Source organism: Salvelinus alpinus, chromosome 11, assembly GCF_045679555.1.
Source record: "Salvelinus alpinus chromosome 11, SLU_Salpinus.1, whole genome shotgun sequence".
Taxonomy (NCBI): domain Eukaryota; kingdom Metazoa; phylum Chordata; class Actinopteri; order Salmoniformes; family Salmonidae; genus Salvelinus; species Salvelinus alpinus.
Genome location: NC_092096.1, coordinates 42,917,358 through 42,943,038, shown reverse-complemented (window position 1 = coordinate 42,943,038; position 25,681 = coordinate 42,917,358). Strand labels below are relative to the sequence as shown.

General features: G+C 42.9%; 1 protein-coding gene across 1 annotated transcript in view; it reads right to left on the bottom strand.

Annotated features, from left to right (window-relative positions):
* Positions 1-25,681, bottom strand: part of LOC139534219 (conserved oligomeric Golgi complex subunit 5-like) — an 89,411-nt gene that overhangs the window by 23,338 nt on the left and 40,392 nt on the right. The window contains exon 7 of the mRNA XM_071333157.1: positions 19,238-19,368. Within this exon, the coding sequence (XP_071189258.1) occupies positions 19,238-19,368 (131 nt within the window). The remainder of the gene's footprint in view (positions 1-19,237; positions 19,369-25,681) is intronic.

Genomic DNA, 25,681 nt, shown 5'->3' with positions numbered 1-25,681 from the left:
TTTACTTGGGTTATCTTTGTGTAATATTAAAATTTATATTTAATAATTAATATTTAATATTTAATATTTAAAATTATATATATATATATATATATACACACACACACACATACATACAGTTGAAGTTGGAAGTTTACATACACCTTAGCCAAATACATTTAAACTCAGTTTTTCACAATTCTTGACATTTAATCCTAGTAAAAAATTCCCTGTCTTAGGTCAGTTAGGATCACCACATTATTTTAAGAATGTGAAATGTCAGAATAATAGTAGAGGGAATTATTTATTTCAGCTTTTATTTCTTTCATCACATTCCCAGTGGGTCAGAAGTTTACATACACTCAATTAGTATTTGGTAGCATTGCCTTTAAATTGTTGAACTTGGGTCAAATGTTTTGGGTAGCCTTCCACAAGCTTCCCACAATTAGTTGGGTGAATTTTGGACCATTCCTCCTGGCAGAGCTGGTGTAACTGAGTCAGGTTTTGTAGGCCTCCTTGCTCACACACGCTTTTTCAGTTCTGCCCACAAATTTTCTATAGGATTGAGGTCAGGGCTTTGTGATGGCCACTCCAATACCTTGACTTTGTTGTCCTTAAGCCATTTTGCCACAACTTTGGAAGTATGCTTGGGGTCATTGTCCATTTGCGACCAAGCTTTATAAGACTGAGAGGTTGCCTCAATATAACCACATAATTTCCATCCTCATGATGCCATCTATTTTGAAGTGAAGTGCACCAGTCCCTCCTGCAGTAAAGCACCCCCACAACATGATGCTGCCACCCCCGTGCTTCACGGTTGGGATGGTGTTCTTTGGCTAGCAAGCCTCCCCCTTTTTCATCCAAACATAACGATGGTCATTATGGCCAAACAGTTCTATTTTTGTTTCATCAGACCAGAGGACATTTCTCCAAAAAGTACAATATTTGTCCCCATGTGCAGTTGAAAACCGTAGTCTGGCTTTTTTATGGCGGTTTTGGAGCAGTGGCATCTTCCTTGCTGAGCCGCCTTTCAGGTTATGTCGATATAGGACTCATTTTACTGTGGATATAGATAATTTTGTACCTGTTTCCTCCAGCATCTTGACAAGGTCCTGGGATTAAGTTGCACTTTTTGCACCAAAGTACGTTCATCTCTAGGAGACAGAATGCGTCTCCTTCCTGAGCGGTATGACAGCTGTGTGGTCCCATGGTGTTTATACTTGCGTACTATTGTTTGTACAGATGAACGTGGTACCTTTAGGCGTTTGGAAATTGCTCCCAATGATGAACCAGACTTGTGGAGGTCTACAATTGTTTTTCTGAGGTCTTGGCTGATTTCTTTAGATTTTCCCATGATGTCAAGCAAAGAGGCACTGAGTTTGAAGGTAAGCCTTGAAATACATCCACAGGTACACCTGCAATTGACTCAAATGATGTCAATTAGCCTATCAGAAGCTTCTAAAGCCATGACATCATTTTCTGGAATTTTCCAAGCTGTTTAAAGGCACAGTCAACTTAGTGTACGTAAACTTCTGACACAAAGGAAGTGTGATACACTGAATTATAAGTAAAATAATCTGTCTGTAACGATTGTTGGAAAAATGACTTGTGTCATGCACAAAGTAGATCCTAACCGACTTGCCAAAATGATAGTTTGTTAAAGACATACAGTGGGGAGAACAAGTATTTGATACACTGCCGATTTTGCAGGTTTTCCTACTTAGAAAGCATGTAGAGGTCTGTCATTTTTTAAATCATAGGTACACTTCAACTGTGAGAGATGGAATCTAAAACAAAAATCCTGAAAATCACATTGTATGATTTTGAAGTAATTGTACTTCTCCTTAATGCAACCGCTGTGTCAGATTTCAAAAAAGCTTTACGGAAAAAGCACACCATGCAATTATCTGAGTACAGCGCTCAGGCACCAAAACAAGCCATACAGATACCCACCATGTTGTGGAGTCAACAGTAGTCAGAAATATTATTATAAATATTCACTTACCTTTGATGATCTTCATCGGAATGCACTCCCAGGAATCCCAGTTCCACAATAAATGTTTGTTTTGTTCGATAAAGTCCATCATTTATGTCCAAATACCTCCTTTTTGTTCGCGCGTTTAGTTCACAAATCCAAATTCACGAGGCGCAGGCACTTAGTCCATATTCTGCCATTGAGTTGAGTTCCCATGCAAAACTAGACAGATAGCTAACTACTAAGTCTTCAATAAAACTCCCAAGGCGTGACTTTTCTTGAATGAACATGTTGAAAACGTTTATGTTGTAAAACTGCAAAATACAGAAAATAATATACTTTAGTATTCAATTCACACCGACATACTGTAGCTGTACATTATACATGAAGTTGAAGTTGCATAAATACAAAGCACGTGCTAAGGTACCATGCATCTGGCATGATGCCAAACCATATAGCTAATTGTTACTCATATGGTAATTGGCTAACTCCTTTCATTACTCTAATAATGTACAACCATCTATGTAGAATAACAAAGCATATTACACTAGAAACATTAACAAAACTAGAGTATTGTATATTTTACAATTCGTTTGCATGACGCGTGAGCAAAGTAATACAGCTGACGGCATACATGAAAGGCATTGCAATTCGTGTGAGTAAATGCAACCAACCAACATTGATGAGTAAGCAACTCTATCAACAACAAGATTATCATCACTAGCTAAATGCTTGAATCAAACTTACAAACAAATATTTTCTGAGACTGAAGCGTGACAAGAAATAACTACACTGAAAGACCTGCACCGTAGCGTTGTTTTTAGCTGCTTCTATGCGTGCAGAACTAATTTTCTACTTCCTGTTTGCGTAGTCTTTATAAGTACCAGAAAGCTCCACTAGGGGGCGAATAACACCATGGAACACAATGAAAATCCATTTTAACCATTGTAATAAAATAATCTGTTACCTTCTAACAGGATGGCAGCACAGTCCAGACGAAAAATCAAAAAAGTTACATTACAGTTCGTAGAAACATGTCAAACGATGTATAGAATCAATCTTAAGGATGTTTTTAACATAAATCTTCAATAATTTTTCAACCAGACAATTCTTTTGTCTTTAGAAATGAAAAGGAACGAAGCTCGCTCTCACGGCCGCATACCTCAGATTTCCCACTTCCTGGTTGGATTTTTCTCATGTTTTTGCCTGCCATATGAGTTCTGTTATACTCACAGGCATCATTCAAACAGTTTTAGAAACTTCAGAGTGTTTTCTATCCAAATCTACTAATAATATGCATATCTTAGCTTCTGGGCCTGAGTAGCAGGCAGTTTACTCTGGGCACCTTATTCATCCAAGCTACTCAATACTGCCCCCCATCCATAAGAAGTTAACAAGAAATTTGTGGAGTGGTTGAAAAACGAGTTAATGACTCCAACCTAAGTGTATGTAAACTTCTGACTTCAACTGTACGCACACATACAGTGGGGAGAACAAGTATTTGACACACTGCCGATTTTGCAGGTTTTCCTACTTACAAAGCATGTAGAGGTCTGTAATTTTTATCATAGGTACACTTCAACTGTGAGAGACGTAATCTAAAACAAAAATCCAGAAAATCACATTGTATGATTTTTAAGTAATTAACTAGCATTTTATTGCATGACATAAGTATTTGATCACCTACCAACCAGTAATAATTCCGGCTCTCACAGACCTGTTAGTTTTTCTTTAAGAAGCCCTCCTGTTCTCCACTCATTACCTGTATTAACTGCACCTGTTTGAACTCGTTACCTGTATAAAAGACACCTGTCCACACACTCAATCAAACAGACTCCAACCTCTCCACAATGGCCAAGACCAGAGAGCTGTGTAAGGACATCAGGGATAAAATTGTAGACCTGCACAAGGCTTTGATGGGCTACAGGACAAAAGGCAAGCAGCTTGGTGAGAAGGCAACAACTGTTGGCTCAATTATTAGAAAATGGAAGAAGTTCAAGATGACGGTCAATCACCCTCGGTCTGGGGCTCCATGCAAGATCTCACCTCGTGGGGCATCAATGATCATGAGGAAGGTGAGGGATCAGCCCAGACCTACACGGCAGGACCTGGTCAATGACCTGAAGAGAGCTGGGACAACAGTCTCAAAGAAAACCATTAGTAACACACTACGCCGTCATGAATTAAAATCCTGCAGCGCACGCAAGGTCCCCCTGCTCAAGCCAGCGCATGTCTAGGCCCGTCTGAAGTTTGCCAATGACCATCTGGATGATCCAGAGGAGGAATGGGATAAGGTCATGTGGTTTGATAAGACAAAAATAGAGCTTTTTGGTCTAAACTCCACTCGCCGTGTTTGGAGGAAGAAGAAGGATGAGTACAACCCCAAGAACACCATCCCAACCGTGACGCATGGAGGTGGAAACATCATTCTTTGGGGATGCTTTTCTGCAAAGGGGACAGGACGACTGCACCGTATTGAGGGGAGGATGGATAGGGCCATGCATCGCGAGATCTTGGCCAACAACCTCCTTCCCTCAGTAAGAGCATTGAAGATGGGTCGTGGCTGGGTCTTCCAGCATGACAACGACCCGAAACACACAGCCAGGGCAACTAAGGAGTGGCTCCGTAAGAAGCATCTCAAGGTCCTGGAGTGGCCTAGCCAGTCTCCAGACCTGAACCCAATAGAAAATCTTTGGAGGGAGCTGAAAGTCCGTATTGCCTAGCGACATCCCCGAAACCTGAAGGATCTGGAGAAGGTCTGTATGGAGGAGTGGGCCAAAATCCCTGCTGCAGTGTGTGCAAACCTGGTCAAAAACTACAGGAAACGTATGATCTCTGTAATTGCAAACAAAGGTTTCTGAACCAAATATTAAGTTCTGCTTTTCTGATGTATCAAATACTTATGTCATGCAATAAAATGCAAATGAATTACTTAAAAATCATACAATGTGATTTTCTGGATTTTTATTTTAGATTCCGTCTCTCACAGTTGAAGTGTACCTATGATACAAATTACAGACCTCTACATGCTTTGTAAGTAGGATAACCTGCAAAATCGGCAGTGTATCAAATACTTGTTCTCCCCACTGTATATATATATATATAAATAAATAAAAACACACAGTATATGCCCTGTTGGGGCTCTGTGGCAGCTCAGTGCCAGTGTGAGATGTTTTCACGTTGCCTCGCCCCATTGTAAAACACAAACACCTTTTGTTCCCAGTGTATCAGGTGCCGGGGGGGGATTTTTTTCTTTCGGCAAGACAAAAATCAGGCTAATTGGTTTGGCTTGATTGGACACACACACACACACACACACACACACACACACACACACACACACACACACACACACACACACACACACACACACACACACACACACACACACACACACACACACACACACACACACACACACACACACACACACACACACACACACACACACACACACACACACACACACACGAGTAGTGAGACCTTCTCTGTCGACGGGGAGGTGAGAGGAGCAGTCTAAAAATAGCCCCACTCAGTCTTAATGAGCATGTGGCAGCATACACGGGCTGCCTCCCAAATGGCACCTTATTTTCTACATAGTGCACTACGGGTCCTGGTCAAAAGTAGTGATCTATGTAGGGAGTAGGGTGCCATTTTTGGTATTTACATTAAACCCCCCCCCATTTGGTTTGTACACTGCTGCTACTCACTGTTTATTATCTATGCAGTCATTTCACCCCTACCTACATGTACAAATGACCTCGACTAACCTGCACCCCCGCACATTGACTCGGTACTGGTACCCCCTGTATATAGCCTCGTTATTGTTATTTTATTGTGTTACTTTTTACTTTTGTTTATTTGGTAAATATTTTCTTAACTCTCTTGAACTGCACTGTTGGCTAAGGGCTTGTAAGTAAGCATTTCACGATAAGGTCTACACTTGTATTCATCGCATGTGACAAAGTTTGATTTGAGACACAGCCATACAGTACAGGGGAAGAAACCACCCTTCACAGACCATTACTGTATTGTTGTCGTCAGGCAGGAAGCTGCATCCTTATAGACACCATGTCAGATAACCTCATTAAACCAGGCAGGGAATGTAATATTCACAGTGCTGAGGAACACAAACACCTGGCTAGGTTCTTGGCTTCCTTCACTGCTAGGCCTATTCTTTGACATGACAGTGATGCCCTGACCGTAAGGCTGCTGTCATGGTTTCTGCATTTCTCATTTCAAGAGACGTCCCGGTAAAATAAAAATAATTCTGAACATATGAACGTAGCCAAGGTCAGTTAAATTCACTCACAGTGTTACATATTCAGCCGGCAGAGCCTGCCTCTTTACAGATGGCCTGGGTCCGCAGTATTAAAATATATATCTCTATGGCTGGGCCTGCTGCTAGTACAAGGTTGGTGTGAACTGGATCCCACACACTCAGGGAAGACATCCAAAAAGGTATATCATCACACAGAAAACAACCATTTCTCATTATAAGTGAGGAGGATAGCAGGCCATATGTGCAGGCATATTCACATTCACAGGAGTGAGAAAGGCTTATTCTGGTGGTTACAAGATTAGATGCATTTCTCTAGAGGAAGGTAGGCAACCATGGAGAAGAGGGCTTTGCATGCTGTGTCTCTATTTTGTTTCGGAGAGAGGCATGTTTCAATGTTTGTGGTTTTGTTCTTTCTAAAACATTACAGGCAGGTTTAATGTTTGTTTTTTGGTGTGCACGCGTGTGTGTGTGTGTATGTATGTGTTGTGGTGATGGGCTGGGGGGGGGGGGGGGGGGGTCTCTTCTGTTTGACTGGTTTACTGTTTGACTGGTATTTGAGTGAAAGCAGCTTACAGGAGCAGTGATGTGAGCAACAGGGGGCCTAGCCATCAACATTGTAACCAGACACATACGTTCACACACACACACAGCTTTTCTTTGAATAAGGAATTCATTATACAGAATGCATACCAATGACGACGACTGACTCAACCTCAGAAACATTCCCCTTTCATTTACCTCTGCTGGAATCAAAAATTGAATGTAAGTCATCTCTAGTGATGTCTTCTCTTTTCCCAGAGGATTTGAGGTGAGTGGTTTAAGGCACTTCTGGGAGTAGTTCCAGCTACTGCAGCTTCCAGGTAACTTCCCCTGTCAGAGAGACTGAGGCATCGACGCGAATGACAACCCTCCGCTTTGCACTTCCTTCCTACAGACACCTGTTGGCCTGAACCATTACCCACTGTCCATACGCCCTGTTAGCTTTTACCACTGAAGGGACATTTACACACACAGAGTCACACAGTCACAAACTCACACAGTCACACACTCACTCACACACACACACACACTAACACACTTACTCACACGGTATGACAAGAAATTGTTCAAACAAACCAAATCGCTGATAAGAGGATGGGTGAGATGGTTTACACACATGCTGGTGGGTTATGTACCATCTGACGTTTGCTTTCCTGTAAGTGTGTCTGTGTGCGTGTGTGTCTCAGTTGTATGACACATCTTTGAGGTAACAATATCAAACAACGCCTATGACATATAGGTATGCCATGACTGGGCATATGTCTGTCTGGGGTAGATGTCTGTCCATGGAGTAGGTGTCTGTCTGTCCTGAATGGGGTTCATGACTGGGCATATGTCTGTTTTAGGGTCATCTATAAAAATGCTGGGCAGGCCCAGTTGCCCATTATTTTGCCTACTATGACTATGTCCCCATAGAATGACAATGCCTTCATTCACAGGGCACGAGTGGTCACTGAATGGTTTGATGAGCATGAAAACGATGTAAACCATGTGCCACGGCCGTCTCAGTTGCCAGATCTCAACCCAATTGAACACTTCTGGGAGGTTCTGGAGCGGCGACTGAGACAGCGTTTTCCACCACCATCAACAAAACACCAAATTATGTAATTTCTTGTGGAAGAGCGGTGTAGAATCCTTCCAATAGAGTTCCAGTCGTTTGTAGAATATATGCCACGGTGCATTGAAGCTGTTTGGCTGTGGTGGCCCAAAGCCCTTTTAAGAAACATTATATTGGTGTTTCCTATATTTTGGCAATTACCTGTATGTTTGTGGGTTAGGCACACTCTGGCATTTGCTTTCCTGTAACTGTGTGTGTGTGTGTGTGTGTGTGTGTGTTTGTGTGTGTGTGTGTGTGTGTGTGTGTGTGTGTGTGTGTGTGTGTGTGTGTGTGTGTGTGTGTGTGTGTGTGTGTGTGTGTGTATATATGCGGGTGTGTCTGTGTGTGTTCTGGGAGTAGATCCAGCTACAGCAGCTTCCAGGTAACATCACCTGTCAGAGAGACTGAGGCAGCGATGCAAATGACAACCCTCTGCTTTCCACTTCATTGGGTCCTTCCTACAGACACCTGTTGGCCTGAACCATTACCCACTGTCCATAGCTTTTACCACGGAGTGGACATTTACACACACACACTCGTTGTGTATTTGTCAAACAAACCAATCGCTGATAAGAGGATGGGTGAGAACATTCAGACACATGTTGGTGGGTTATGTACACTCTGACATTTGCTTTCCTGTAAGTTTGTGTGTGTGTGTGTGTGTGTCTGTTTGATGACAAAGGTCCAATCTGCTTTGATGTAACAATATCAAACACAATAACGAGCTTATGATTTTACTTGACTTAATCTACAGCTGTCTGAGTTCCTCACAAAGTTGTATTCCTAAATTGCTGAGAGTGACGTTAGTTAAAACAGAGGTAAAATGCACTAAATCATTCAGGAGGAAAGGAGATAAATAAAAAGGTATGAAAGTACATCTTTTAAAAGAGATATAACGAAAATAGAGGGCGTGTTAAGCAGAAGAGCCAGAAATAAGAGAAAATAACGTCTGCCGTGTGAACCAAGGCAACCCCATAACAAACATTAGGAAGGCCTACTCAAGTCTTTTAGGGCTGGTTGTGTACAATTAAGACAGACACACACACGACAAAACACACACACGACAAACGACCAGGAGAAAGAATGCACTTTTTAGGAGAGGAAGATAGGAAGAAGATAGAGGTATGGGAAAATGACAGAGGAGTGAAAAGGTGACAAACAAGTGCATGTAGAACGGCGTCACAAGTGAGTCAATGAGAGGGGAAACGTTGGAGAAGTGTAAGAAACAAAAATCACTTGGCAAACAACACATTTAGTGTCTATTTGGACATCACAGTACAGGATCAAACTCTACTCAGAAGACTTGGATAATTGGCTCATGTCTTCAAGGCTGGGGGGAGACGTGATATCGTCAAATATGAATATAAAATGAGGACTTCAATGTGCATGAAGCACACGCACACACACACACAAGCCTCATTAATAGCAAATAAATAGACTAATGAATATGAGGAGACGATAGCTCAGTACTGTCATATTCATGGTAGCTTGAGCTGCTTCTGTTGTTGTTCGATGACAAACCTCTTGCCCTCTGCTAATGAGCATGAGGTGACTTATGTTTCCCCCAACATCACTGGCATTTAGTTTGCCTTGATTTGACATCCAAACTAAAAAGGTCAACGTTTGAATAGATGCTAAAATGCTATTCAATATTCAAGATGTGTACAATAGCAAATTATGCCCATTAATTATCATACATTTACCACCAAACAGACACAAATCAGTGTCTTTCTGCTCGATGAACCGGAACCAATATAACAGGAAGTGGTCCTGTGCTGCTCAGTTGGTAGAGCATGGTGCTTGCAACACCAAGACCGTGAGTCGATTCCCACTGTGGCCACCCATATGAAAATGAACGCACGTATGACTAAGTTGCTTTGGATAAAAGCACCTGCTAAATAGCATATATTATATTCTGTGTCATAGGAGGAAGAAGTGTCCGACTCAGTACATCTTCCACAAAACAAGTGTAAAGTGGTAGAAAAATCCCAAATTTTCTTGTGGACCAGTATATATCTCCATAGAGAAATCACCAGGTAAGCACAATGGCTTGTTCTGCTCTCTTTCCACCCAGAGCTCTAACTATAACACATTTTAACTAGTGGGCCTGGTAATGTAAAACAGTGAGGGAAAGTGTTTTTCCAGCACAGAACACTTGTCTCCCCGCTGGTACACAGAAGAAACACATGCTGAAAAATTGGTCCTCACAGAACACTGAGCTACACTGAGGAAACAATAGCACTTTGTTTGAGCCAACTTGGCACGCTGCCGGATATAGCCTGTAGCTGACAGAGTGTGTGTGTGTGTGGTTGTGTACAAGCATTCGAGCGTGTGTGTGTTCTGCCGTGTGTGTCTGTGCTCTGTCGTATGTGCATGCGTGTTATGTACATGCAGAGACAGTGAGCTAAAGAGCTCATTCTGGGATGCTCTCTCCTCATTTACTGACAGGCCACACCAGGAGCTTTGAACAGCTCTGCTCTGTATGTATGAGGAACAATCCCAAAGTCTCAACAATTAAATAATGAAGGGACTGGACTGTAGCATGTTGGTAGGAGGACGGACTCCTCAACTTTCTGAACACTAGCGAAGAGACTACAGTATGTAGTAATACCTTGGCAACATGTTCCATTAAAAAAAGCAGATCCTCCCCGATCAGTCCTGCTGGGGCAATCGTTATTAACACATACACCGCCAGGCTCTCCTGGCGGTGTATGTGGTCAGCTCACAATAAGGTCAGCTCACAATAATAATAATGAAACCGTCACTACCATGCCATAAATAACCTGTCAAATTAAGTGTTATAAAGATTATTCCCACCCATACACGATTATAGTCACTCACGTTTTTATTGTTGTCGTTTTGGTCAGTGACCTTTTTTGAAAGACAAGGCTATACTTTTGACCAGAACTTTCTCCCGTGTGTTCTTTGTGCCTTCAAACAATACAAGTAGGCCTAATACAGATGTGTGAGCCCATCATCTCTAGTCCTGTCTCTACTTAACCAATCAGCTGGGTGTAGCACCCAATCAGATTGAGCAACAATTTAAAAAATATATTTTATGCTCTCTACTTGTCACCTAAACATGCAAACACCATCAGATAGAATTCATAGCAAGCAGTGTATGAGAATGACATTCAGCTGAACTGGAATGACATTCAGCTGAACGGGAATGACATTCAGAATAACGGGAATGACATTCAGATTAACGGGAATGACATTCAGATTAACGGGAATGACATTCAGATTAACGGGAATGACATTCAGATTAACGGGAATGACATTCACTCTCATGGGATGCGAGGTAAAAAATAACTCACTGAAAGCCACACCTCCATTATTACCACATAGAGGCATATGTCACTGTGCTTCTATGGCTATACACACACACACACACACACACACACACACACACACACACACACACACACACACACACACACACACACACACACACACACACACACACACACACACACACACACACACACACACACACACACACACACACACACACACACACACACACCACTGCCTACTTTGTTTGTTCATTTAGCAAACAAGACAGCTCATAATCCAGGGCTGTTATCACAGTCAACACACCTATATTTGAGCTTTAATTAGATTTAAAAATGAAAACATCTCTCAGAATCATGGCAAAATATGTTGAATAGCATCAGATTAGCTACAAAACTGGTAATTTTGCTCTTTGGCCCATGGCAAAACGTGTAGAATTGTAGGTAATTAGCTTTAACACCACCAACATTTTCTCTCAGCCTCATGGCAAAATGTGTAGAATAGCATGAGATTAGCTTTCAAACTGCAAATGTTTCTCTTTGCCCCATAGCAACACGTGTAGAGTTGCAAGAAGTTAGTTAGCCGTTCTCCAAAATTTCACACATTTTGGCAGACCCACCCACCAATGAATTTCTGGCTACACTACTGCCATGTCGGCTAATGATTTCCTAGAAAATGTCACTGAAGGCTAATTTGGCTGTTTAAGGGAGATAAAGCACACAGTATATGCATGGTGACAAGACTTTCAGCCAAGTGACTGACGGTCACTTGTCAACTGGTGAAGGATAGAGAACAAAAAGTTATGCAAAGGTTGTGTGTGTGTGTGTTTGTGTGTGTGTGTGTGTGTGTGGGTTTGAAAGCCGCGTCTCAAATGATCCCCTATTTCCAAATCCCCTATTTCCAATCCCCTATCTCCACTTCCGATATAGTGAATACAGTCATTTGGTATTTGCACATAGTCTTCTGTATGACACAACAGAGAATGCTGATTGGCTGACAGCCGTGGTATATCAGACCGTATACCATGGGGGTATGACATAACATTTATTTTTACTGCTCTAATTACGTTGGTAACCATTTTAGAATAGCAATAAGGCGTCTCGGGGGTTTGTGGTATATGGCCAATATACCACGGCTATTAGAGAGGAGTACCATCACAGAACAGAACATACAGGCCTGTGTACCATCACAGAACAGTTCTTCTGTTCATCCATCCAGATGAGAGAGAGAGAGAGAGAGCAAGGTGAGAAAGACATATAGTTGCAAAAGAAGGAGAATTATGCAGAGTGAGTGAGGGAAAGAACAAGAGAGTGTGTGAAAATAAGAGAAAGAGAGAAAGATACAGAGTAGTGACAGCTGCTGTCACTACAGACAGCGTGTACTGTAGAAAAACACCTTTTCACACATTCTGTCTGTTCCTCTCACCTTTTCTATCCCTCCCTCCCTGCCTTGCTCCCTCATTCTCTCTCTCGGCATGTCCTCATGTCTCCTGTGGTTCTCATGACACACGCAGACACAGGTGGTCAGACAGACTCACCACAGACTGACACACAGACACACACTCACTCCCAGGCTGAGGGGCCATCTGCTCCTGAGTCACCTCTGATCACGTCTATCCCACTCTCCATCCTTTAGTTTCTCCATCTATTCCCTTCTCATATTCCCTCCATCCTCCTCTCGTGTCTCCAGATCCTCTCATCTGCTCTCTCTCAGAGTTCAGATCAGTCAGAGACAGGTCTAGGAATGATGCTAGTAATGGCTGGCTGACATTTCATGACTGTGATTCTAGACCACTAATAGTCTCTGGGTTTGGATATAAGCTCATTAAAAACTTCTTCGGGATCGGTGCCCCGTCCACGGGACGGTTGAGCTAACGTAGGCTAATGCAGTTAGCATGAGGTTGTAAGTAACAAGAAAATTTCCCAGGACATAGACATATCTGATATTGGCAGAAAGCTTAAATTCTTGGTAATCTAACTGCACTGTCCAATTTACAGTAGCTATTACAGTGAAAGAAAACCATGCTATGGTTTCAGGAGAGTGCACAATTTTGAACATGAATAGTTATTAATAAACAAATTAGGCACATGTGAGCAGTCTTGATACAAAGTTTTGAACAGAAATGCAATGGTTCATTGGATCAGGCTTAAACTTTGCACATACACTGCTGAAATCTAGTGGTCAAAATCGAAATTGCATCTGGGCTGGATTAATACATTATGGCCTTTCTCTTGCATTTGAAAGATGACGGTACAAAAAATGATATTTGTATAATCTTTTACCGGACTACACTTGTGTTATATTCTCCTACATTCCTTTCACATTTCCACAAACGTCAAAGTGTTTCCGTTCAAATGGTACCAAGAACATGCATATCCTTGCTTCATGTCCTAAGCTACAGGCAGTTACATTTGGGTATGTCATTTTAGGTGAAAATTGAAAAAAAGGGGCGGATCCTTAGGAGGTTTTAAGTGACAATTTCTTGATTGTGTTAATGAACTCCGTCGAAGATACAACTGTATCTACAGGGACTACGGAAGAGGGCTGCAAGCACATTTCTTCCTGATGCGCTGACAGTGTACTTGTTTATGCCTTTTAATACAGACACAAGGTGCCTTTTAATACAGAGACAAGGTGCCTTTTAATACAGAGACAAAGTGCCTTTTAATACAGAGACAAGGTGCCTTTTAATACAGAGACAAAGTGCCTTTTAATACAGAGACAAGGTGCCTTTTAATACAGAGACAAGGTGCCTTTTAATACAGAGACAAGGTGCCTTTTAATACAGAGACAAGGTGCCTTTTAATACAGAGACAAGGTGCAGTCAGCGTGAAACTAGCTTTCATCTCCTCCAATCTTCTCTGTTTCTGGTGATAATATAACAACTATAAATAAGTCTAGTGTGCAGAAACACAGGCAATTAAATAGACTCATAATAATAAATGTGTTTCTGAGGGAGAGAAATGAAAATAAACAGTTCTTCCAACCTATTTCCCTCCATCTTTACCCACGGCAACAGAGGCAGAATAGCACTTTTGTAGCATTTTCTGAGTAAGAGCTAAGTGAGAAAAACAAGTTGACACGGATTTCCTTCTGTTTAGCTGGAGGGATACACAGTCAAAGCCCATTTGTAGCAGCAGACACAACACTTAAGTAACATCAGAATCGATTTAGATTAGGGCTACTCAACTGGGCCTCCAGGACCACAGCTCTGCTGTTTTTCAACTGACCCCTGTAATCAGGGACTGATTCAGACCTGGGGACACCAGGTGAGTTGGCCTCTCTGGGCAATCAATGATAACACATCTATGGGGATTTAACAATAATACATCTATATAATAGCATGTAGAATGATTAGGCTAGACAATACACTACTAAATGCGTAGGTAGGTAATCGTGTGCGGGAGTTATCTTTCATAAGGATTTGAACTCTGGGTCCTGTATTTCCCCGTTTCTCAAATGAGACTCAGCGTGGTGGTGTTCATGCCAGGAGGCATGCACACAGCCACACACACACACACCACTAATCAAGGGGAATTACAACCTACACAGATGCATGTTAACATGGAAAACATGCATGACCTGGAATGTGCACATTAGTAGCCTAGGCAGATGAGCTCTAATGAAGGAGAGGTGGTTATTCATCTATACAGATGAGCCTTTATAGAGACCTGAGATCATGTGTACAGCCTCAACCCACACACACACACACACACACACACACACACACACACACACACACACACACACACACACACACACACACACACACACACACACACACACACACACACACACACACACACACACACACACACACACACACACACACCTATCTTTATCATCACAGTGAGCTGAACGTGGCCCATTACAGACTACGGAGAACAGACACAGGCCCAGATTATCCTGTTCTGTTCTCACCAGAGTTCTTTTTATGGTCAAAATCATTCCATTATGGTCCCAGGGTGAGACTGAGCAGACTGCCTGTATGCATCCCTCCTAATCTCTTCTCTCCTGACCTCCTCTCATCCCTCTCCCCCTCCCCCCAGACTCTCTGAAACAGGACACTGTTCCCCTGAGAATACAGCTTTCTGGGTCACGATGACAACGGCCAGGGTTTACACACTCTCCTGTGTGTGTGTGTGTGTGTGTGTGTGTGTGTGTGTGTGTGTGTGTGTGTGTGTGTGTGTGTGTGTGTGTGTGTGTGTGTGTGTGTGTGTGTGTGTGTGTGTGTGTGAGCGAGAGAATGACATAGTGAAACACACTAATGTTCAGAGAAACAGAGCAGTTTGTAATGAATAAGAAACACTTCAGATTAAAGATGAGGATATTAAGCATTTACAACTCTCTCTCTCTCGCACTCTCCTCCTCCATCCCTCCCACACTTTCGCCATCTCTGTATCCGTCTCTCCTCCTCTCCATTTCGGTCTCTTTCTCTCTGCCCGTCTCCCTCTCTTGTCTGAGTTGCAGTTTTGAGAAGTCTGTCTGTCTGCTGCGCTGCATAAGTGAATACCTCACGGCGGGAGAAAGGGAGGCATGCTGCTTGTCTGATAGCAATCTGACCTTGAGACGTTCACCTCGACTCCCCCTCTCAAAACAACTCTCTGCCCTCCCGTGAAGCTACTCTTCCCTCTCTTCTGGTGCATAACAAGTAGAGAAACGTCACTACATTCCCAACATCAAACCACAATAATGCTTGATGAATTTAACAAATCACCATGTGCAGGGAATGTAACAGTGGAGGGAAGAAAGAAAAAAAACTGGAAGAAGAGTGGAAGAAGGGCACCCACACACTGCACGGCACACACGCACGCTCCTAACGTCCTACTCCTTCAGAATACCTCTGTAGATGTACATCAGACGCCGACACACAGGTGCAGGTACTCAAGCAGTAGACCGTTGGAGGTGGCCGTTCTCCATTCCTGTCAGCGTCGGTCTACTGTAACCGCTATATAGTGCACTACTTTTGACCATATATAGGGAATAGAGTGACATTTGGGACGCAGGCTTAGTCTTTTATCTGAGCTGCCTGATAAGAGCCACGGACTACACACTATAGCGTGCCACAGTGATGCTCTGACCAAGCCATGAGTATACAGACACACATCCGTGTGCATCACTCTCCAATTGCCAAGCCAGGCCTGAAATCGCAGAAGTCAATAATTAATATTAGATGATTTATTTAGCAATAAAAACAAAAAGACAAACAGAAAGTCCTTGAGGGTTTGACTATTCTCCAGAAGAGTTTTCATCTCTAGTACAGGCAGGAGGGACGGAGGGATGAATGGATGGGTGGAGGAACAGGGTCAACATTTATCGGGCAAAAAGCTGTCCCCCCTTCGGGAGGTATAGTGGAATAAAAATGAAAAGAACAAGAGAAAAGTGTTTTTATGGGAAGGACGAAACAAAAGAGGGCAATAATTGGAGGACTATAAATAAATGTCTCATGAAATCACACACACAGGTGAGAGGGGCCACAAGGAATCGTGATAGGAGTAGAACAGTAGCCACCTGGATTTCCCTGGATTTCAGAGCATCCGGTAACAGCAGTCAGTTTGTTTGGCCTTGCAACACGATCACATTCCAGGTCACTGGTTTACCGGACACCCCCACAACCCTCGAGCTCTGGGGGCCGTAGCGCCTGTCATCGATGTCAATTATGATTATTCTTTTAACATAATAAATCATTGAGAGTAACCCTCCAAAAAGTCATTAATTCATAAACCTTTTTAATTTTCCATATGTACTAGGAAGCTAAGTGTTTGTTTCTTGGGCTTCAGGAATGTGACTGAAAAATTGCCACAGGTCTTAATTCTTTTTTTTTTTTACTGATTGAAAGTATGAGGGGGACAAGGAACAAATGCCGTGGTCAAGACTATGATGGTGCCAGTGCAATGAGTAGAGCTTACTCAGGTGTCCAAAAGCTCATGTAGTTCTTTATGAGTTTTAGTTTAGAAAACGATCTCTTTGCAGAACTGTCAGTTACAGGGATGGTAAAAACAGCTTAATTTCCATAGCAACACCAGGGAAACTGGGCAGAAGGGAGGAGTGCTTCAAATACAGCAGTTCTGTAACATCTTTCATTTTAGCCTCTCATTCTCCTTAATTGCCGGGCCTCAACACGTTACGGAAAGAGACTAACTGTATAGGAAGCTCTGGGGACAGGTCTGCTGGATACTGGACAGCCAATACATTGGCAGATGCAAACAGATGGTCATATTTAGCAGACAACAGTTCTTGAGGGCTTGAACAGAAGAAAAAAAGTGGTTAGCGATTTTCGTTCATACTGGTGAACCGGTGTTTGAGTTGTGTGGTTGGAATATCAACAGTCCCCGATCGCTGGTATATCTCGGCACGCATCAAAATTAGTTTAAATTGCGTGAAGCACAATGGACATATAAAGCATAATGTCTCAGGAAACACTGTCTGAGTTGGCAACTCAGTAATAGTATGGACCTACAGGCCGCGGTGAAAACATTTGCACGCAAAATAGGAGGACTTCAGGAGACCAGGGGAGTCTCTCAAGTTGGATTTCATTTGATTTAGGCCTAAATTAATTTACCTTGAATATTACAGCACAGTTTTGTAGGGTATTAGCCAGACAAAACTCGCTGAGTTCAACAATACCGGCTGAATTCATCCTCAAGCCAACTACTTTTTTCTTCATTGTTAGGCTTATCTGATTTGTCATTTTCATAACAGGTTTATAAATAGCACCTAAATCGCAGCAAAAAACACTATATAGCTATAGATAGTACACTACATAATGAAACAATCTCTAGTGAGTTAGCGTTGAGGGTGGATTGACTATTATTGGCATTAATGCAGAGAAACTGCATTACGCCAGGGTTCCAGATATGATATAAATACAGGGCTGAGGCCAATCGAGGTCGGACCAGGCGAGGACAGCGTTATTTTAGCTGCCGAGCGGTGCAGTGAGGGTCAGTATCAGAGATGTATTACATTCAGAGCCTTGACCGACTGCAGGGCGTGTTTCCCCGATAGCCGTACAGGGGGGTGGACCCTGGCCTCCAACTCAAGGCTTCCTGTCTAATATAATGTGAGTTTCTTATTAATAGTACTGTAGCCAACCTGCTCGCTGGGGTATGGGCTGACAAATTATACACTGAACCTTGGAGAACTCCTAACATTTCCAGTAAACATTTTCAATAGAAGGTTTATATTGATTCGACTCTATTTAAAAAGCATTCTCTCCAGTATCCGTTCAGTGAATCTAAAAGTAGATTTTAAATCTGAAACTGTACACTGACCAACGGAATGAGAGAAGTACAGATACAGAGAGAGGTAGAGAGAGAGTGGGGGTAGAGAGAGGTAGAGAGAGAGTGGGGGTAGAGTGGGGGTAGAGAGAGAGGGAAGAGAGATTGAGAGAGAAGAGAGATTGAGAGAGAGAAGAGAGATTGAGAGAGAGAGAGAGAAGAGAGATTGAGAGAGAGAGGGAAGAGAGATTGAGAGAGAGAGAGAAGAGAGATTGAGAGAGAGAGGGAAGAGATATTGAGAGAGAAGAGAGATTGAGAGAGAGAGGGAAGAGAGATTGGGAGAGAGAGAGAGAAGAGAGATTGAGAGAGAGAGGGAAGAGAGATTGAGAGAGAGAGAGAAGAGAGATTGAGAGAGAGAGGGAAGAGAGATTGAGAGAGAGAGGGAAGAGAGATTGAGAGAGAGAGGGAAGAGAGATTGAGAGAGAGAGAGAAGAGAGATTGAGAGAGAGAGAGAAGAGAGAGAGAGGGAAGAGAGATTGAGAGAGGGAAGAGAAGAGAGATTGAGAGAGAGGGAAGAGAGATTGAGAGAGGGAAGAGAAGAGAGAGAGAGGGAAGAGAGGTAGAGACAGATCAGTGGGCGTCGGCGCTGGAACTCAGCGTCAGCTGGGCCCCACCGGGTCATATATTACCCAACTGAAACCCATCTTTGGCCTGCTTGTTTGAGCCTACAGGGAATTCTCGTTTTGGCCAAATGGCAAAAAAGATATGTGAGTCACCTTTCAGGAAATGTGTACGATTGATAACTAGGAACAAACTTTTCCACATTTTCTTTGTAGACTGTGTGTGTGTCCTACCTGAATCTCCATGCCCTGCTCCAGCAGTCTCTTGGCCTGGTTCTCCACCTCCAGTCTGGCTCTGCTGATCAGCAGCAGGTCATTCTCTATCACGTCTATACCAGACAGATCAACCCCCTGGGACAGGTAGTCTGGAGAGAGGGAGAAGAGGGTGTTAGAGAGTGTGTGTGTGTGTGTGTGTGTGTGTGTGTGTGTGTGTGTGTGTGTGTGTGTGTGTGTATGTGTATGTGTATGTGTGTGCATGCATATGTACACCTTCAGCCATTTGCCTGAGATCTAGAAAAACACCCTCCGACATTTGACAATATAACATTTGGCATTCAGTGTGATTTATTTTAATTTCGATAGAAAACCAGCCTCCCACAATACAGCCTCCCACAATACAGCCTCCTACAGTATTGGAGAGTGAAGGTCAAAGGGAAAACGTGACGGGCACACAGCTGTTGACATAGAAAACAGGTGGAACTGCAGTCAATAGGAAAGGTAGCAGTACATGTTGACTTTTAAACATGCGTGTGTGTGTGTGTGTGTGTGTGTGTGTGTGTGTGTGTGTGTGTGTGTGTGTGTGTGTGTGTGTGTGTGTGTGTGTGTGTGTGTGTCAGCCAGATGTTCTATGCAGATGGGTTGATCCAATTAACCCCTTGCTAACATTCATTAAGACCTTCCCATGGCTCACACACACACACACACACACACACCTTCAGTCCCTTCTACAACCTATTGTGTTAAAAACAATATACAGCTGTATCTATAAAAACTCTGTCACAAAAATAAATGTGAACCAGCAACACAGGTGGGGAAAGCTAAGGTACCATTTCAGTGCAATCCAAAGGAGAGTGCAGGCAGCCAGATAAATAATCTGAAATAGCTTTTATGTCTGTTTGTCTAGACTCCCTGCTCTGCGCTGAGCTCCCCAGTGAGAGAAGTCAGTCAGCAGACTGGCCAGGGAGAAGAGATTGGACAGCAGAATATCTCATCCAAAAACAATCCACTCAAAGACAACTAAAATCCACATCCCTAGTATGCTGTGCCCTGTGTGTGTGTGTGGCCCTGTGTGTGTGTGTGTGTGTGTGTGTGTGTGTGTGTGTGTGTGTGTGTGTGTGTGTGTGTGTGTGTGTGTGTGTGTGTGTGTGTGTGTGTGTGTGTGTGTGTGTGAGTCAGGCATGGAGTGTGTGTGGGGCAGCCCCCAGGGACAGCCCTGGGCATTAGCGACATAGGCGGTCGATCCCCCCCCCGCAAAAAATACAAGTATATATTAGTATATTTTGTGGGGGGGGGGACTAAGTCAAGGTTTCAATTTACTGTTGAGCATTAGAATAGTAGAATACACAAGGTGCAATTTCGAAGTGGGTTTTGTGCATCAGCAATTTCTCTCTTGTTATGTCAGTCAATCAATTAGCTGGGTAGACTAACTTACCAACAGAGTCATTTATTTTGGTACTGTCCATACGCAGCTTGTTTTTGGTCACAGGTCCAGGAATTACTGAAGAATTGCAACATTTACCTAGAGCTAACTCTGCTGATAGCACTACTGGGTGATTTGAAAAGTCATAGTCAATTGATCAATAATACTTTTAGCAACAACAAAACATTTCACAATCTGTAGAAACTATGAGAATAGAAATGTTCAGAACTTTTGTGAAATATCACAGCACAGTTGAAAAATATATGGAAAATAGAAATCCAATATGGATGGTGTTAAGAGATAGATGGAAGGGGTTGAATGGAGCTGAAGGGTGGGACCAATAACAACACGATAACTCATGTAAAATATACTGAGTCCTTAAAATGTATATAGGTTCAGAACTTTTGTGAAACATCACAAATAAAAAATATATGGCAAATGAAATAAAACTGGATGGACATCAGAAATAGAGGGGAGGGGTAGAAGTAGGACAGGACCAAAAACAAACAAAATATAACTATTGTAAAATATACTGTGTCCGTAAAATGTTTATAGTATGTATAATCTGGAAGTAGAAGCCTAAGTGTTGTTGTCCATTAGTTTACTCCAATTAGGGGAGGGGTGGTATGTATGTATGTATGTATGTATGTATGTATGTATGTATGTATGTATGTATGTATGTACATACATTTATGTATAGTACCAGTAAAGTTTGGACACACCTACTCATTCAAGGGTTTATCCTTATTTTTCCTATTTTCTACATTGTAGAATAATAGTGAAGACATCAAAACTATGAAATAATACATATGGAATCATGTAGTAACCAAAAAAGTGTTCAACAAATCAAAATATATTTTATATTTGAGGTTCTTCAAAGTAGCCACCCTTTGCCTTGATGACAGTTTTGCACACACTTGGCATTCTCTCAACAGCTCAAATAAGCAAAGAGAAACGACAGTCCTTCATTACTTTAGGACATGAAGGTCAGTCAATCCGGAAAATGTAAAGAAATTTGAAAGTTTCTTCAAGTGCAGTTGCAAAACCATCAAGCGCTACGAAGAAATTGGCTCTCATGAGGACCGCCACAGGAAAGGAAGGGTGGGGGGGGAAACCTCACGGACAAAACATTTTCGTACGCCAACCTCCCACAAAATATCGCCTAGGGCCCCCAAAAGGCCCAGGCAGCCCCTCAGATAACCATACTCTTCCAAGAGGCTACGGGTATGGTTAAGAATTCTCATTTGTTGTTGAGAAATGCTGGTTAGAAAATGCTGTACTTCAATCCTTTCTAGCTTAGCCACTGGCCAGGTAGTGACGGCTAGCAAGGTCCTCTTTGGCATTGGCATGGCACTGCTGGCACCATGATGTGCATGTTGTTGGCTTCTTGTGGTGCCTCTACACTGAGCCCTCGGTCTGTGTTGTGCCATTGCACTGGGAACCGGTTACCTCAGAGGAAGTGGAGGCCACTGATTCAACATCAATCAGCCTGCCTCATCGTCGGCCATATTTATCTGCACTGAGCAGACCCGAGCAGACCCGTCTAAACCACAGCCTGGGAAACGGGAGGCATTACACTGAAAACAACTCCAACTGTGACCTTGGAAACACAATTTAGTCATTACAAGGTACAAGAGGAGAAAGGGACTCGGGATAAGAAACATTATCTATGACTCAATATCGCCGACTGGAAGCTCTCTAGGACGGGAGAGGACGCTGAAATGATCTCACAAAACATACAATTCACTTCACAGCTGATAAGGAGGAGGCGACAAATACAGAGAGAGATTGTTATTGTCCAGAGAGCCAAGCCTCCATTTTAAAATGAGAAAGGAGGGATGAGAAAGAGAGAAAGCGAGATAGAGGAGGGGGGGGACAATTTCTTGGGATAGCCTTCCAAAAAAGCTTTGTAAATTCCCTTCTGCTATATATGCCTCAGCTCTCTGGCTCCATCAATATGTGAACCTCTTAAAAGGTCTTCACAAGAACACAATACAGCAAGAGCAACGGTGAATCCTCGGTTCACTTTCAAAAGGGAATGGAGAAAGCCTGCAAGTAACATCCATCGCAACGACGGCGAATTCTGCAGAGATTGCGTGAAATGACATTTGAACGGTCCACATTTCCAGTGTAAATGCAACCACCCAGGACGCCATAGTGTGACAGTGAACGTATAGGCTACTACTAAAGTACTACAGGTGTGAAAGCCATTTAGAGAGTCAATGTTACGGTAAAGCATCCAGTAAATGTTAGTGTGGATGGCTGGTATAGACAATCACAGCACACGGTTTTAAGTGCGTACATAAAGCTGAAGAGAACAGCTCTAACCCTGGCGCAGTCAGAGTCATTATTGTGACAATGACATACTCACTCAGACAGGAGCACTATTGAATAAAAACCAATTTTTCCTTATGTAACCCAGAGACGGGGTTAAAACTAGTGCACTGTTTAGGGACTAGAAACGTATTATCATTGTGGTCTCTGCCTGTGATTGGACAGACTGTAACAACTGTACCATGAGTTCTCATTGGTTCCATACACTGAGCTTCCCTTCTATTGTCTGTCTGTCAGATGGACGAGAGGATAGAGAATGTGTTTGTAAGTCATTGGGCCGGGAGCGCCAAAAATCCACACACAAGGGGACACGAGGATTAGTGGAGAGAATGGGCAGAGAGAGACTAGACAGGGACTGGGTACAGTAGGAGTCAGCTTCTCTCCTAATGTTTATTTTTTAAACCAGGTTTCTGAGAACTAGTTTCAGAGTGGAGGGCTAAAATAGCTCTGTAGTCATTATATCTGGACACCAGGGACACAGGGGCGACACAGAACCCGTTTCCACACTTGTTTGTGTGTAACTGCTAACATAAACGTCAGTGTGAATTTGCTGCCAAAGCCGAGATGTGAAATAGACAAAAGAGGAATCAGATAAGATAGAGAGATGTTTAAATGTTTATTTGCCAAGCAGAGCATGTGTTTGTTTGTGTGTGTGTGTGTGTGTGTGTGTGTGTGTACAGTATGTGTGTGCGTGTGACCTCCACACTGCTTGAAGGTCACCCCCAGTGTTTATTGGCACTCAGTCCTTTCCCAGGCCTTCCCAACGCCTCTCAGACAGCAACACATAAGCACATGCTCCCTCCACAGCAACAGGAAGTGTGTGTGTGTGAGAGAGAGGGGTGGCTTGCACACCCTCCCAGTGGGACAGTGAACAACAGGAAGAGATAAGCTCCAGCGCGATGGTCCACAGAGGGGCCTAGTGCACAAAATACAACCCCAGGAGAGAACACTGTGTGGGGGAGACAGGGCCGACCTTCCTCCCTAGAGACTAGATGGATGGAGGGTGTGATTACCACACAACACGAAGGACAGTGAGTGTTTACAGTTTACACCAATGATGGCTCTGGAATTATCATCAGATCACACCAGCCAGTTTATCACACTATCCCTATGTTTTATTAAGAGGGAAATACACAACTATGTTTCATAGGTCTTTCAGTGAAGAGATTTCAACTGTGTTCACCTTGGCCAAATATATGCACGTACGGAGACATAGCCAGCCAGCTGCAGTTCTTCCTGGGTTAGCACTCAGTCTGCTACAGGATGACCCCTGAACTCAGATGACCACTGACCGCACACAGAATACACTAAAATCATCTCTCTCAGTATGGGGCTATGAGTGAGGGGGAGAAGAGAGGGATGAAATGGAGGAGAGAAAAGACACTCAAGAGGCCAAAGGGACATGAGGTACTGTGATTAACACATAGTGACATAATCTAAGAACACTCCGCTATCCTTTCCGTCATCACTAAACGGGCAGACTGGGTGAGGTCATCAAAGAGGGTCAGTCAATGAGGTCATCACAGAGAGCCTAGAAGGTCATCCGTGTTGTTATCAGTGATGTGACCTCAGTGAGGTTTAATGATTCAGAATGGAGTAACGCTGGGGTGTGTGTGTGTGTGCGTGCATTTGTGTGTGTGTGTGTCTGTCAAAAAGGAAGGCGTGATGGTAATGGGGTGGTTTTTAAGCCAATTTCCTGCAATTCCACAAATTTCTCCATGGAGCTGAGAGACATTTTTGCAGTTTCAGAGCAAATTCCCTGCAATTCTACACATTTTGTCATGGCCCTGAGATAAAATCTGGCCGTTTTAAAGCACATTATCTGCAATTCTATATATTCTGCCATGGAGTTGAGAGAAAATGTTGCCGTTTTAAAACAAATTTCCTACAATTCTATGCATTTTGCCGTGGATAATGTGTTATTTTCCTCAAACATAATAACAAAATCAATACTGCTGAATTCATTGTTTTTGGAATTTTAAATGATCCCAGACTGTCTAGCCTAGCTTGTATTTTGGTGATTGTTAGTTCTCAAAGATGATATTATTAAAAAAAGACAGGTCCATTATCTTTTCTACATACTTTATATCTGCTTTTAGTTGTTGAAGTTTACACTGAAAGCATTTTGATTATTATAATTGTTTTACCGTTTGGTCCCGCCCAAGCATTTTCTATGCAGAAAAATCCCTGACTGTCTGAATTCTTGTGTCAGTTACTGGAGTTTGACCAGGTTCCAGTCACTGTCTGCTCAGTCACCTCATCCCTCGCTCGCTCTCTCTTTCTCCTCCAGTTGCAGACTACACAATGAGCCCTGACAGGCTGTTTCTGCCCCATTAGCTCTTGCCATGGTGCACTGATCTACAGCCACAACACAGAGAGTCAATATGGCTGGAGCTGGGCAGACACACACTGATCTAGACCCACAGCGAGTGCACAGTGGACTCGTCGGCAGTGACAGGCTCTGGCACGGCTACTCTTTCATCCCACTCGCTCTCTTCCCTCTCGCTCTTTGCACTCACACACACACACACACACACACACACACACACACACACACACACACACACAAAGTTGAAATGGGGAAAAGGTAGAGAAACCCAAGCAAACAGCAAGCTGTAGGGGCATCAGGGGACAGGATTGGATATGGGATTGCAATATTAATACCAGCATCAAACATTATTTGTGTGTGTGTGTGTGTGTGTGTG